Raw genomic sequence first — 15,358 nt, 5'->3', positions numbered from 1 at the left:
ACTTCCCTCCCCCTGATCTGTCCCCTGCAGACCTGATAAGTGAGGAGCCCAGGCCTGGGCTCCGGCCATTAAAGCGCTCTAAGCAGGGTAAGTCACTGACCCAGGCCCTTCGCCTTAACAACAACGTGCTCAATGACCTCAGCGACTTCACTCAAACCATATCGCAGCTGTTGGAGTATCCCCAGAACCTGGCTTGGATTGATCTGTCCTTCAACGACCTGCCCAACATTGATCCCGTAGGTACCCATGTCCCTAGGGGAGGGAAGAGGGAGAGCCAGGCGAGACATGGGCGGCAGGCAGGCAGGCAGATGGGGGGCTATCCAGGAGAAAACATCAATGATGTACAAGGCAAAAGGTATTTAATAAAACACTTGCTATATATCCAGCACTGTGGGAAGGAACAGTGGTATCAATCATCAGAGCCAGATGAGGTAGCAGGGTGGAGTAGAAAAGCATGGAACATTATATCAGAAGACCAAGCCCTCTGCCTCCTGAGTGCTTGGCTGGGCTTGATATGAACCTGTTTCCTCACTTAAATGGGGATAACATTCCTTGCACTACCTCCTTTTACAATGTTGTAAGAAAAAGAGCAAACACTAAAATAGCAAAAAATGCTTGGAACCTACAGCAGACATCTGCCTCTCATCTTTTTTTCACCAGACCCATACTGCCTCCTAGTTTCCAGAAGATTAGGTAGAAGGGTAAGGTCACTGTCAAGACTAGAAACCCCAAGTCTCCTGCCAACTCCTATAAGGCAGCCACTGGACCCTACTCAACCTCAATGTTCCTCACCCACCAGGTGCTGACTACCTTCTTGAACCTCAGTGTCATTTATCTCCATGGCAATTGCATGCATCGCCTGACAGAAGTGGATAAATTGTCAAATCTTCCTAAGCTTCGGAGCTTGACCCTCCATGGAAACCCCATAGAGGAGGAGAAGGGGTACAGGTAATGCCCCTACCCTGAGAACTCTTAAGGAAAGGGAACAGAAGGCTCAGAAGGCTGACCCTTGCCCTGTTCTTCAAAGGAGGCAATCTGTGACCAAATCAAAAGGTCCCTTTCCCTGGAGGGAGTAGAGTGGAATGGAAGAAGAGGCCCATGGGAAACTACTTCAAGGCCTAGAATAGAAAGTCATCCTGACATTCCCAAGTCATATCAGAATGACAAGACTCAAGGGGTATGGAGTATGTGGGATTGAAGAGTTACTTTCATGATTTAGTACCCATGCCCTACCCCCACCCCACTGGCTACAGATGCTAATTCCTTTCATATGTTTGAGGAAGAATGGCAGTGCTTCCATCCTGCTTTTGCCCTGATTGTGTCCAGAATCATTTAACTGCTAGAAGAGTTATTAAAGGGAGGAAAGTAGTAATAACTCTTTGGGGCATGTAGTTAAATGGCCCAGGAGGATCCCCATCCAACCCTCAGCATGGCTCCTTATTCTACCCACTCTGGGGAGCCTGAAGTCCCATATCCTCCCTGCAGGCAATATGTGCTATCCATCCTACCCCGAATCACTACCTTCGACTTCAGTGGTGTCACCAAACAAGACCGGATCACAGCCAATATCTGGAGACGGATGAATATCAAGCCCAAGAGGGTCCGAATCAAACTGGATAATATATAACTCCTTCTATCCATGCTAAGACCCAAAAGCCCACAGGATTCTGTGGTATTCTCTCTCAACCTTTAGTTTAGTAATAAAAAAAAAATGAACTGTTGTAGGGGGCTTGAGTCCCTCAGCTGTGCGATGAGGTAGGCCGAATAGATAGCATCTAGTCTAGCATGGTACCAAACAACCTCAATCAAGGAGGCAGAACATCCTACTCTGCTATCTTAAGACCTGAAACTTGCTTGACAGATACACAGAAACTCGAGGGCATCATCTGATCCTACAGGTCCCCCCTTCCTGATAGTTTTACCTGTGAAGTCACATAGAAACTCTCTTGAATAACCCTTTTCAAAGGCCAAAGAATGTCAAGACCTCAACTGGACCTCATTCTGCCCCTTCAAGTTCCTCCCTAATATTGTCCTTGAAAAGGTATCTAGTTAAACTTTCAAACCATAAGACAAGTGGGAGGTTTACAGGGTAAGGATAAGGAGAGAAGGGCTGGAGCCAGGATGGTTAGATGTCCTTTATAGAGGTAGCAAACCAAAACAAAATGAAAGGATCAAACATATAAAAACTGGGCGTGAGAAATAGAAACAACCAATTTAGTTCTTAGTCCCTTAAAATGAGTTCAGGCCCCAACATAGAAGGACGATGTCAAGGAAGCCAAATTTCTTCCTATCCACTATCCCCAGTCATGAAATAGTCAATTCATATCCAAATCCCTATCTTCCCAGTACCCTCATTCCCCACTCCCTCTCACCCTCCCAGTGGAAAAATTATCATAGATCCTCTCCCTTCCCCACAAAGTATATTTAGCCAGGGCCATGTGGCACAAAGGCTTCTTGGGAACTCATGCATCAACATGAGACCCCCAAACACCTCTGGACTTCTGTGGTGGTTTCTCCATGATTAGTAGTAAGTTAGGTTTCTGTACAAGCAGGAAATAAAGGGAAAAGGAGGCAGGAACAAGGGAAAGATCTCCAGATATTATCCTCACGGGACCCCAAACTGCACGACCAACTCTTCTTTTGCGTCGACCCGGATCTGAGAAAGTGCACTATAGGCATAAGCAGATATTCTGGCAACCTGAGGTCACAAGAAAGGCAATTACAAAAATATAGACAAATACTGGGGATAGACTAGGGAATAAATTAAAGAGTAGGGCAGGGGACATTCCCAAAAAGGAAAATAAAATAGGAGGGGAGAGGGTCAGGGTATAGTGCAGCCAGGGTTCATTAGATCTGATATCCTTCTTTTAGCCGCATGTCTTCCCTTCATTGCTGATACTACCTCTTTCTCTTCTCTCCCCTGCCCCCTCCCCAAAAAAAGGCTGCCAAGGAAGAGAACTCGGGGAAGAAGGATTCTGCCCCTACCATAATTATGCCTAAACTGCCAACCATGTACCCAGAGAAATGGGAACAGCCTGGATAAGCTAAAACAGAAGCCAGAGAGGGAGACGGGCAATCACCTTGAGTGGAATTAATGGGAAAGCAGAAACAGCTAGCCTAAGTAAGGGAAGAAAAAAGTGATTCGGGGCCTCACCTGCTGCAAATCTGCATAGGGGACAAGATCACTGGCAAGCACTTGGTGGGGTTGGCTGGTGAGTGATGGCAGTGGTGGCAGCTTCTTCCAGTAAGTCAAGCTACTGCTCAGGACAGCCAGGCGAGTACTATTGGGCAGGAGCATAAGAGAAAATATAGGTTCTCTGTACTCATTACTATTTTCCACAATTGGGGGGAATGGGATAAATCTAGCTCCTGCCTGAGGAGTTTAGAAGATCAATGTTCCATTCTCAGCTCAGCTCTATATGACCTCATGAAAACCTTTAACATTTCTTAGCCTGTTTCCATAGTCAAATGTAACCAAATGTGTCTTATTTCTCAGGGTGGTAGGAGGAACAAATGGGCAATCCATTTTCAAAGACTTATTTAGGGTCTGGCTGAGATGTAGTCCCCCCCACCCCCTAATTTTACAGTTGGGGGTTCAGATTAACTGACTCAATTCGTATCTGAAGATGGTAGAGATTATTAGTCTGAGGATTCAAATCCTGTAGCAGAGGAACCAGAGAACCAGGAGCTATCATTACCTTGTCCCATGTTCCCCTCACCTATATTGTCTTGCTCGGTCCATGTATTCGTGCTGCTCCATGCCCTGAGAATCTGCTGCCGATACATCAATGATGTTGCTGAGGAGGGGGAAATAACCAAGACTTAAGCAAGGCTGGACAAAAATGGATGAAAAGATTCTGGTATCACTATGTGGAATCTTAACAATTCATTCTAGGTACATCTGTTATGGCAGGGTGGCAAGACTGGAAAGACCTACATTACACACCAGATTCCTCTAGACTGGTTGGGAGAGAGATCGGGACAGGGACCTAATTTCTTCTCCCTGACCCTTCTATTGCCACTGTCCCCCAACTCTACCCCAGGGGGATTCCTTAAATTCTAGAGCAAAAATTCTTAACTTGTGACCAACAAGAGCTTGGATGTAAAAAAAAAAAAATACATCTTTTACTAACCTCTAACTGAAATTTGACATTTCTTTTCATTATAAATATATTCTAAAAATTATTCTGACATGTCTATAGACCTTACCATACTGCCAAAGCAGTTCATGACACAAAAAGGTTACAAAGCCCTGCTCTAAAGCCTCTATCCAGGGTAGAATCCTTGTATTGAATACCCAAGTGCTCAAGGATCTATCCCAATCATTCATTCTCAATTAACTAAATACTCAGCCCTGAAGGATATGTTTCCTATTCCTATGATGTTCCTTATTCCTATGAGCACATAGGAATAAGAAACCAAGTGGGACAGTTAATGCTACATAATATATAAAAGTGTTTTAGGGAGGAGAAAAGTTATTCTGTAAGGTCCAAAGTAGAGAAGTTCCTTATTCAATGAATTGGGGAAGATTTGCTTTGAGGATAGGTTAAAGGGGTTGGAGCAGACACAGCTCCTCTGACCTGGCTGTCTTGGCAAGGATAGAGGACAGCAGGGCCTGCTCATCTGTTCCAACTGCAGGCAGACTGTGGTAGTTAGGTTCTGCTCCATTTAGGGTCTTGGTTGGGGGACTGCTGGGGTCCAGAAGTAGCTTCCGTTCCTCTCGATCCTAAATGGGAGCAAGGAAGGGTCAACACCAGCTTGGACACGAGCTACATAAGATACCTGTTTTCCCCTTCCCCACCAAATTCCATTTGCCTGTAATGCTCCCAATCTAAGGTAATCCTCTACAAGCTGGAAGGAGTCTTAGGGGAGGCTAGTTCAATCTGTACCAAAACAGATCCCTCCCACAACAGCCCTGATAATCACTCGGGATCTATGAGAAAATTAAATAGTCTTCAAGCAACTCATCCCACTGCTGCCAGATCTACCCTATGAAGCCAAACAAAAGATGTCTGATCCTTCCTCCTGTACATCACAGCTTCAAATATTTAAATATTCATTTCCAATATTTAAAGATAACTATCATGGTCTTCTAGTCCCCCCCAACTGCCCCCCCCAAAAAAAACTTCTTAGAAATATTTTATTGCTTAAGAAATGTTCAGCTTATATTCACAACCCCCATGGATCCCCTTGGCTTTGATAAATTAGCTTGCACTAAACCAGGCCTCTATTCCCCGACCCACCACCATCCTTATACATTCATTCCTCTCCCTACTGTCTCCATCAGAATGTAATCTCCTGAAGTTTAAGGACTGTCCCAATTGCAAGTACTTGTAATTATGGCACACTATCTGGCTTAAAGAGGTTAATAAATGCTTTATCTCCTTATCTATATAGAAGGACTGTGATAAAGAGGAAAGCAAGCTGCTTCTGCTTAGACATAGGAGGCATAACTAGGACCAGTTGGTAGAAACTGCAAAGGGAGGCTTTGGCTTCAAATAAGGAAAAGCTTCCTAACAGTAAGAGCTATCCCAAAATAGAATAAGCTGTTTCATAACAGATGTTTGTAGAGTTCATTAGCTGTGAATTCTCTGGCACTGGAAAAATTCAGCAGAACCTAAATCACTTGTTGGGAGTTCCTGTTAAGGTAAAACTTGGAGGAGTTTCTTCTTACCTCTGAAATTGTGAGATTCTAAGTACTCTAGCCATCAAACCATGAATAAGTGGGCCTATCTCTTCAAAGAACACTTAATGACAGTAAATCCCTTCCCTTTCTCTAGCCTGTTTCCTCACCAATAAAATGAGGCAGAACTACAGTCCTTTACAGTGTTCATGCTAACCCACACAATCTGTTGTCTCTGCCTTGCAATCTATGACCCTGTTCTTCCTCATTAAATCTCCAATATATCTCCACCCCTCATTTCTTTCCCAGGCCATCACCCCTGCACTGGCTACCCTTTCTTCTACACCTTGACCTTTTAAGTGAACCACTTCAACTGTATTCTTTCCTCTTTCTAGTACCTTGCCAAGTTGTCCTGTCAAGCCTCAGCCCTGGATTACTCCCATCATCCACTGCCTTTTTTCTGTATTAATGCTACTGAATGAAACTGAAGAAAAGTACAAAACCATACTGAGTCCATTACAAACTGATGCTACAGAATTTCACCTGGGCCCCCACTACTCCAAGGCAATCCTTTCATATCTCTATTCAATTTCCTAAATTAAATAGAACCCATTTTTTCAAACCTTTTCATCTCTCCTCTCAATTTCTTGGTTCTTACATTTCACTAACAAAACAAAAACATTCATCAAACACTTCTCTACCTCAATTCCTGATCACTCACCCTTTTATTATTCCTACTCACTAATCTTGAATCTCTCTCCCTACCTCAAAAAGCTCTCACTTGTTCCTAGCCATGGATCATCCTATTGCTTCCCTTTTGTGGGTAAATTCCTTGAGAAGGCCAAGTAGAAATAGTATCTCTACTTCCTTTCCCGCTCTCTTAACTGCAGTCTGGATTCCTTCTACCTTATCATTCAATGGAAAGTTATCCTCAAAGTTACTAATGATCTTTTTTTTTTAAACCCATACCTACCGTCTTGGAATCAATACTGTGCATTGGTTCCAAGGCAGAAGAGTGATAAGGGCTAGGCCATGGGGGTTAAGTGACTTGTGCAGTGTCACACAGGTGGGAAGTGTCTGAGGCCAGACACTCCCTTCTCTAGGCCTGGCTCTCAGTCCACTGAACTACACAGCTGCCCCAATGATCTTTTAATTGCCAAAACTAATGCCCTTTTCTCAATCCTTATACTTCTTGCCCTTTCTGCAAACTTTGATACTGCTGATTACCTTTTTCTCCTACATACTCTCCTAATGTGTGTATAATACGTCTCTCTCCTGGTTTCCTTCTACCTGTCTGACTAATCCTTCTCAGCTGCCTTTGTTGTATATTCATCCAGGGCATACTGGATAAGGGAGATCTCATCAGCTCCCATGGATTCAATTATAATCTCCATATAGATGATTTTCAGAACTATGTGTTCAGTACTAACCTTCAGAACTCGTACCTCCAATTGCATATCCATTAAACATCTTAAACTCAATATGTCCAAAACTATTCATTTCCTTTCCTTCCAAACCCTCCCTTCTTCCTAACTTCCCCATTATAATCAAGACACACCATCCTCCCAGGCCCTCAGGCTCAAAACCTAAATATCATCTTCAATTCCTCACTCTTACTCCCATTTTCAATCATTGCCAAAGCCTATCTACCAACCTTTCTGGCACTTGTTTAATACATTCTTCTGACACTGCCACAACCTTACTGTCAGACTGGACTATTGCAAAGTCCTTCTGGTGGGTCTCTCTGCCTCAAATCTTTACCCACTAAGATCATATGTCCCTCTTCTAGTCAATTAATTCTGGTAGCTATTACCTCCAGGATTAAATGTAAACTCTCTTATCTGGCTTTTAAAGCTCTTCCATTACCTAGTATATACCTCCCATTCCAGTCTTACCCTTTACTCTCTCCCACATATTCTAAGATCCAGTGACACTGAATCCATCTCCACATATCATGCTTAATTTTTTAAACCCTTACCTTCCATCTTGGAATCAATGCTGTGTATTGGTTCCAAAGCAGAAGAGTGGTAAGGGCTAGGCAATGGGGGTCAAGTGACTTGCCCAGGGTCACACAGCTGGGAAGTGTCTGAGGCCAGATTTGAACCTAGGACCTCCCATTTCTAGGCCTGGCTCTCAATCCACTGAGCTACCCAGCTGCCCCCATCATGCATTTTTTTTTTTAATGTCTTCCTTCAAGCCTAGAATTCTCTCCTTCCTCATCTTGGCTTCCCTGCCTTCTTTAATGTTCCAGCCAAAATCATCCTGCAAGAAGCCTTTAGTGGTCACCCTGAATACTAAAGCCTTCCTTCCTTCTGAGCAATCTAATTTATTCTGTATATATTCTTCATCCTCATTTTTTATGTGCATACCTGTTTGCATATAGTCTCCCTCAGATTGAGTCCTTGGAAGCAGAGACTGTTTGGATCCCTAGCACTTGGCACAATGCCTGTCACATAACAGGTACTTAAACTTGAACTACATGAAACCAAAGATTTTTTCTTAATTCACTTTAGAGAGCAGGATAAGATAGAATTTGGTTAAACATTAAAAAAACATGCTACAAGCAGGCAGCTGGTTAGCTCAGTGGATTGAGAGTCAGACCTAGAGACGGGAGATCCTATGTTCAAATCTGGTCTCAGACACTTCCCAGCTGTGTGACCCTGGACAAGTCACTTGACCCCCATTGCCTAGCCCTTACCACTCTTCTGCCTTGGAGCCAATACACAGAAGGTAAGGGTTTAAAACAACAACAACAACAAAAAAAGCATGCTACAAACACTCAAGAAACTTGAGAAGTAGAGAAAGGCCTTCTAGGATTCTGAAATTTGAGTAGGATTCAAATAGAGATGAGGCATTCTAGGTCAAAAGCACACATAACAGGCAAATGTGGCCCAGAGGTGGGATTGCAGAAGATGTACTGGGACAATCAAGGGAAGTGAAGAAAATCAGGCTGGCTTAAAGCAGCAAGAACTCACTTCGTAATCTCAGCCCTGTTACTGCTGCCTATGTGACCTGATCCAGTTAATTCATACCCTTCTGGTCCTTAGTTTTGGATTAAATGGCCTCCTTTCAGGTCTAAATCTAAAAGTTGAGGGCAAGACTAGAGCTAAAGTGGGAAAAGATTAAAACAAGTTCCTTGAACCACTGGATGGGCAATTTGGATTTCATAAACCAAAACTCAGCTATACTTCCTCTCTCTGAAACTGTTTCCTCATTTATCAAGCAAGAAGAGTTGAACTAAATGACAATCACTCACATTTCCAAAGCTCTTTCAGTTTTAAAAGTAGCTTCCTAAAAACAATCCTGTGAGTTAAGTAGTGCAAGTTTGTCCATAGTAACTTACCATTTAGAATCGGGATATAAACCCAGGTCTCCTGATACCCAGTTCAGTATTATTTTTACTCTATATTCCTAATTTTTTTTTTCAAATATAATCTGGTGATCCTGTAAGTAGGTAATGAAGATTTTAATGCAATGAAGGAGATACCCTTATTAGTTTCTTGTAGCTTATGGAAGATAGATTAGAGAAATCTAAAGCAAGAAGGTAGTAAGGAGACTTATAATAGTCTAAGCGTAACCAGTCATTCCCACCCAACTGTACTTCTCTCAATTTCATCCTACTCCCAGGAACCTCCGCATCCTGCAAGATCACATCAAGCTTGGAACTCGCCCATCATCAATACCCTATATGCCCCTGGAGCCCTTTCCCCCCTTGATCAGAGCAGAGTGCTCCTCTGACTCTGGACTTCATTATATCCCTATGCTGGGTACTTTCCTGCCCCAGCTTCCTTTATGTGTAGTCTTCTCCATTAGCTCAGGCATACCTCAGAAAGATAGCACTAGATAATACCCGTCAATTATTCCAAGTGAGGATGTAAAGTGTCTGTACCAATCATTCCCATCAAATAGCATAACACACAGTACTTCCCTCGAAGGCCCAAAGGCTCCAGAGCCACTGGCCCTAAAGACAGGATCCTTGAGAACACACGCCTGTACTCTCAGACCCAAATTACATTTCCCCTTAAGTCCACATAAGTTTCTTCTCCACACTTATTCCTAATCTTTTCAACCATTCTACATTTGACATGGCTTTTATCCCTACCACTACCCAATTTACCCAACTCCAAACAAATTTCATCATGTTCTTAAAGAATAGCACCCAGAATTGAGCACAAAACTCTAGCTGTGGTCTGATCATTGCAGAAAATGGCAGACCCCCATCACTTTCTGTATTCTACACTTAGTCATTGATAAAATGTTCCAAAAATGTTCATGTTTATTATTATTATTCTAGGTCTCTCCTATTGATGTTTTTATCATAACTGCAATTTTTATATCTAGAATAATGGAATTCAAAGCTTGATTGTATTTCAATATTCAGTATTTTCTTGATCATCCTTAATCTTGATGCCTTTCCTCTGAGACTACTCTCATTTTATCATATTTATCATGAATTTATATATAGTTTGTATAGGGTTGTTTGCTTGTTTTCTCCCTGAATAGACTGCAGGCACCTTGAAAGGAAGAACTATATTTTGTTTCCCCAGTTCTTGGTCTAGTGCTTGACACATAATAGGGGCCAAATAATGCTTATTGGCTGACAGTGCCTTTCTATATATTTTTAAAATTTTACTCTTTACCTCATAAATAATAGTCATTTGTGACTTGAGGGATAAGGATGAGAAAGGGGATAATGTCCAAAGGGAGACTTTTTCATTAGAATTCACAAAGCCCTCACTCCTCAATGCATTTATTATGAATTGGTTTCTCTATGTATTTCACCCCTTGCTTGATTAACAGTCTCCATTAGGATGTTACCTAAACCCTGTGGTCTCCCAAGCAAGAAATCTGATGATCTGCATAGGGAAAGCAGATTAATTAAAATTTACTTTGTTTAATTAATGATGATAGTAGCAACAATAGAAAGATAGAAATGGGCCCAGAAGCTTCAAGCTAACAGGATTGGTCAGATTGGCAGAATTTGGAGGCAGACACAATGGACTTGGAAATTTATTAGTTTCCTGAGAATCAGATTGAGAAAGGATTTCCCTACTCTTTTTATATTATCCTAGGAAAAAAAGGACATTCCTGGGTCTTCAGAAGGTACAGGGAATTATATCTAAATAGCTCAAGCTTATAGGAAGTTGCACAGAGATGCAAAATAATCCTTTTAATATATGGATAGACTTAGACTGGCATCAGTTTACATGAAAAAAAAAAAGCCCAACTGGTGACCACAAACTCAATGTTAGTAAGCAGCGGAAAAAATTATACCTACTTGCTTGAACTGCATTCAGAGAATAGGAGAGGTAAAAGTCATGCTACCTGTGCCTTGTTCTCTATCTAAGAATTATGTTCTGATCTAGGCAAAGACAATGACTGGGAAGGAACTTCAGACCATATATATTTAGGAATTTAAAAATTTAGAGATGTTTAGCCACGAAAAGGGAAGACTCAAAGGGCATATGATTACTTCCTTTAAATATCTACAGAACTGTCCTAGGATGGGGCAGATTTGTCTTAAATAGCCCCAGAAGGCAGTAGTAGGATCAAATCAAAGGAAATCACAAAAATGCACATTTTTATCGAATATAAAGAACAGTCCAAGCTGATCCACAACAAAATAGACTCCCATAGGAGGGATCAAATTTCCCATGATTGGAATGTCCAGGGGGAAAGAGTGATCAAAAGCCAGTTGCCCTAAGCCTTACTTGAAGGAATCCTCCAGAAAACAACCCCTGAGACAACTGACTAGACAACAGAATCCCACCCCTTCACCTACATTTTACTTAAAATAATGGCTGGTGTCTGTCAAGATCAAAGAAGTGCTCTGGGGGAAGAAAGTCTTGCCTGGTTTCAGACTACCAGAATACTATGTGAGGTATTCATGACCTCATGACTATTGGAGAAAGCAGAATACAATTGTAAGAATACTGGCTCTGGCATCACAGGACAATAAGTTCAAACCCTGCTTGATTCTTATATCTATGTGGATTTGGTCAAGTGAATCAACTTCTTTGGGCCTCAATTTCCTCAACTGTAAAATAAAGGGAGCTTATTTTAATAGTAATGGGCAGACAGGTGGCACAGTGGATAGAGGGTTGGGCTTGAAGTAAGGCTCAACTGATATAACAAAACAGTCCCTTCAGACTTACACTCAATTAGGACAAACATGTTGAGGTGGTTATAGAATGAATAGAAACAAAGGGGAGAGATATGGAAGAAGAACTGAAAAGACTTGATACCCAAATCAATATGGTGGGAGTGAGAAAGAGTTAATTAAGAGAATCTTGAGGTTGCAGTCCTGAGTGATGGCAAGCATGGAGTAGGTACTGTAGACAAAACAGGAATATTAGGACATGAAAGGTTTGGGGGGGAGGCAAAGTAAAGATGATAATGAGCTTTATTATAGAAATGGTGAACTTAAAATGCCTAGGGACATCCAGTTGGAAATGTCCAGTTGATAGGCAGAACAAACTAGGCCTGAAGAGAAAGACAAGGGCTAGATACGTATATCTGTAAGTCATCTGAACAAAGATGTGACAGTTGAACCCATACCTGGGAGCTGATGGGAACCCCTGAGAATGTAGGGGGAAAAGGGGGAGGGGGGAACAGCTTTCAATATCACCCATGATGTAGAGGTTGGATTATATGATTTTGCAAAGGAGCTAATAGGTGAGAGAATACCCATGAAAGACTGGTGTCAGAAAAACTGAAATAAAGAATATCCAGGAGGAGGGGGCAGTCCAGAGGGATCAAGAAGGATTATTAAGAACTATAAAACTTGGGAAAAAGTGTTTTAAATCCCTCCTGATTAGAGAAATGCAAACCAAAACAATACTGAGGTACCATCTCACACCTAGCAGATTGGCCAATATGGCAGCAAAGGAAAATGATAAATGTTGGAGGGGAGGTAGCAAAATTGGGACACTGCTGGTGGAGTTGTGAATTAATCCTGCATTATGGAAGGCAATTTAGAATTATGTGCAAAGGGCTTTAAAAGGCTTGCCTGCCCTTTGATCCAGCCACATCACTGCTGGGTTTGTACCCCAAAGAGATCATAAGGAAAAAGACTTGTACAAAAATATTTATAGCCATACTTTGTGGTGGCAAAAAATTGGAAAATAAGAGTGTCCATCAAATGAGAAATGGCTGAATTGTGGTATCTGTTGATGATGGTATATTATTGTGCTGAAAGGAACAAAGAAATGGAGGAATTCCATGTGAACTGGAAAGACCTCCAGGAACTGATGCAGAGTGAAAGGAGCAGAACCAGGAGAACATTGTACACAGAGTCTGATACACTGTGGTACAAAACTTTTCTAATAGCAGCAAGACCCAGGACAATCCAGAGGAATTTAGGAGAAAGAATGCTATCCACATCCAGAAAAAGAACTGTGGAACCAGAAATGCATTAGAAAAATATATGATTGGATCAGGTAGTGTGCTAGGGATGTGATTAAGGTTTTGATGTTTAAGGATTGCTCTAAAAACAAACACAGAAATAGATTTTGAACAATGATACATATATAACCCAGTGGAACTGCTTGTCAGCTTTGGGAAGGGGGAAGTCATGAATCATGTAACCGTGGAAAAAAATATTTTAAACAAAAATTAAAAAAAATAAAAAGATTGCCTTTCAGTAGTGACAGCCTAAGGGCAGCTAGGTGGCACAGTGGAGAGAGCAACTGTCTTGGACCCAGAAAGACCCAAGTTCAAATTCAGCCTGACACTTAATAGCTATGTGACCCTGGCAAGTCACTTAACCCTATTTGCCTCAGCTTCCTCTTCTATAAAATTAGAGAAAGAAATGGCAAACCAATTCAGTGTCTTTGTCAAGAAAACTGGTAAGGTGTCAGGAAGAGCCAACATACCAGAACAATAGGAAAAACCAGCAACAGCTTAGTTGGGATCAGGCAGAGAGGTTGTATAACTTCCTCCATTGCCATTCGTAAAAGCAGGGAAGACAGATGGTAAAAATAATCCAGTGTTAAGATTTAGCAAGGCCTGAGTTCTGAGGAGGACAGAAGGGGTGACAGATTTCAAAGAAAAAGATAAGTTTATAGTTTTACTAGTTAAGTATAGGGTCAAATTTGGGAAGAGAAAATTAACTTAGAGCAGAGAACATAGAAAACACTGAGAGCCTGGAAATAATAAAATATTAGGTTTAGAAGTGAGGGACAAAGATAGATAGGATTAGGTTATAATCAAATTGGCTAGATAACCCCAACTTAGTTTTCTGAGCCCTACTTACTGATCTTCACAATCTGAGTTGTTATGAAGATAAAAGAGGATAACATAAGTGAAAGCCTATATAAATGGAACTATTATGACTACAGAAAACATAAAAACTGAAAAGCACTATATAGAAAGAATTCAGTCACTTTTCCATACCCAACTTTTCTTCACTTTATGCTTTTCACAGTGACTCAATCCCTTCACTTCACCTATCCCCTCATGCTTCCAATATCGCAGATTCTTAACCCCATTTCCCAACTCCCTTCTGTTCTAGTTGCTTCCTTTTCTGCTTCCTAACATTCCATAATCCATGACTGTTGCTTTCCCCTTCTTTTCAGGTCCTAGTGTCTCCCATCTTATCTTCCCTTTCTTCCTCTCCCTCCAAGCCTCGATCTCTCCAAACAAATCCACCCAGGGTCTCCATCTCTATTTTCTCTTCCTTAACCTTTCCATTCCATATCTCCAAGCCCTTCTGGAACCCTGGTCCACCTCTCTCTCTTTCCAAGTCCCCTCACTTCCCTCCAGGACCACAGGGATCCTTTCCGGTTCCCACAATCCTGATCCAGAGCCTGCTCCTCCCAGGCACCTTCGACCTTTTATTTCCCACAATCCGAAATAAAGTTTTAGAAGCCAAAATGTATATGTTGTTATTCCTTTCTTCCCTCGCTTTTATCTCTTGTAGAAAATGCACCGCCCGATCCCCAGATTCTATATCCCTCTAAACCCTAAGAACCTCTTCCCCCAGACTCCAGTCTCCCCGAAACCTCCTCTTCTAGTTCCAATTCAACGCTACCCTTCAGACTTCTCAAATAACTTCCCAGTCTCTTTTCTCATCTGCCCGGGTCCTCCAGATCCTTGCCAGTCCCAGCCCAGTATCTCACCCTTGGGGCCTAGCAAGACCTATCCGACTCCCCTCCAGCCTGTTAGGCCTCCCTCTCAGAACCCCTCAGCGATTCCCGGCGTCCCCCACTGTGATTGCACCTGGTCCGAATCCTCGTTGTCACTGCTGTAGCAGCACCCCATGGCCGGGGCCAGCTCCGGAAACTCAGATGGAGGGGCTCGGCGTCCAACAGGAGCCCTTTCTCGTCACATGACCCGCGAGAACGGCCCGCAGGCTCCCACCGGCCGTTCCACGGCTATAGTCACCGCCGCCGCCACAGGCAAATTCTGCAGGCGATTTGCTTCCGGTGTCGGAAACTCACTCCGCCCCTCCCCACTTCGTCCCACCCTACACCCACTCTCATGTGACTGCTTCATAGCCATGTGACAGGAGAGCAGCCAATAAAAGGGCCCCGTTCCCAGATACTTTCCTCCCTCCTCGTATCTAGGGCAGTCAATAAGCTGCTTTTCATCTTTTCCCAAGTGTCTCTGGAAAGCCGAAAATAACCCCGACCTCCCCTGCTCACGTGCCACCAGGCAACCAATAGCAGGCCCATGGATCTTCGTTGCCGCGTGACAATCAGAAGCCAATAGGAGGATACTCCTTTTTTTCCCTTC

General features: G+C 42.5%; 2 protein-coding genes across 2 annotated transcripts in view; one reads left to right on the top strand and one right to left on the bottom strand.

The window, feature by feature from the left end:
* The window catches only part of LOC100015773 (uncharacterized), a 36,899-nt gene that overhangs the window by 8,416 nt on the left and 13,125 nt on the right, over window positions 1-15,358 (top strand). Inside the window, exons 3-6 of the mRNA XM_056826139.1 lie at window positions 31-236; window positions 800-948; window positions 1,486-1,624; window positions 14,874-15,124. Of these exons, the coding sequence (XP_056682117.1) occupies window positions 31-236; window positions 800-948; window positions 1,486-1,624; window positions 14,874-15,124 (745 nt within the window). The remainder of the gene's footprint in view (window positions 1-30; window positions 237-799; window positions 949-1,485; window positions 1,625-14,873; window positions 15,125-15,358) is intronic.
* On the bottom strand, window positions 2,123-15,255 carry LAMTOR1 (late endosomal/lysosomal adaptor, MAPK and MTOR activator 1). The gene is made up of 5 exons (XM_007491064.2): window positions 14,843-15,255; window positions 4,581-4,726; window positions 3,720-3,797; window positions 3,155-3,281; window positions 2,123-2,698 (listed from the first exon to the last, which is right to left on the bottom strand). The coding sequence occupies exons 1-5, from the start codon at window positions 14,882-14,884 to the stop codon at window positions 2,606-2,608; spliced, it is 486 nt and encodes a 161-aa protein (XP_007491126.1). The 5' UTR covers window positions 14,885-15,255; the 3' UTR covers window positions 2,123-2,605.

Source organism: Monodelphis domestica, chromosome 4 (assembly GCF_027887165.1).
Source record: "Monodelphis domestica isolate mMonDom1 chromosome 4, mMonDom1.pri, whole genome shotgun sequence".
Taxonomy (NCBI): Eukaryota; Metazoa; Chordata; class Mammalia; order Didelphimorphia; family Didelphidae; genus Monodelphis; species Monodelphis domestica.
This window is presented reverse-complemented; position numbering and strand designations above follow the sequence as displayed.

What these genes read in the sequence shown, in the direction of transcription:
- LAMTOR1 (XM_007491064.2), bottom strand. Translation starts at nt 14,884, where the DNA reads ATGGGGTGCTGCTACAGCAGTGACAACGAGGATTCGGACCAG. An exon ending in GACCGAGCAAGACAATATAG is followed by an intron (nt 3,282 to 3,719) that starts GTGAGGGGAACA and finishes CCTGCCCAATAG; the next exon opens with TACTCGCCTGGCTGTCCTGA. An exon ending in CCTATGCAGATTTGCAGCAG is followed by an intron (nt 2,699 to 3,154) that starts GTGAGGCCCCGA and finishes TTGTGACCTCAG; the next exon opens with GTTGCCAGAATATCTGCTTA.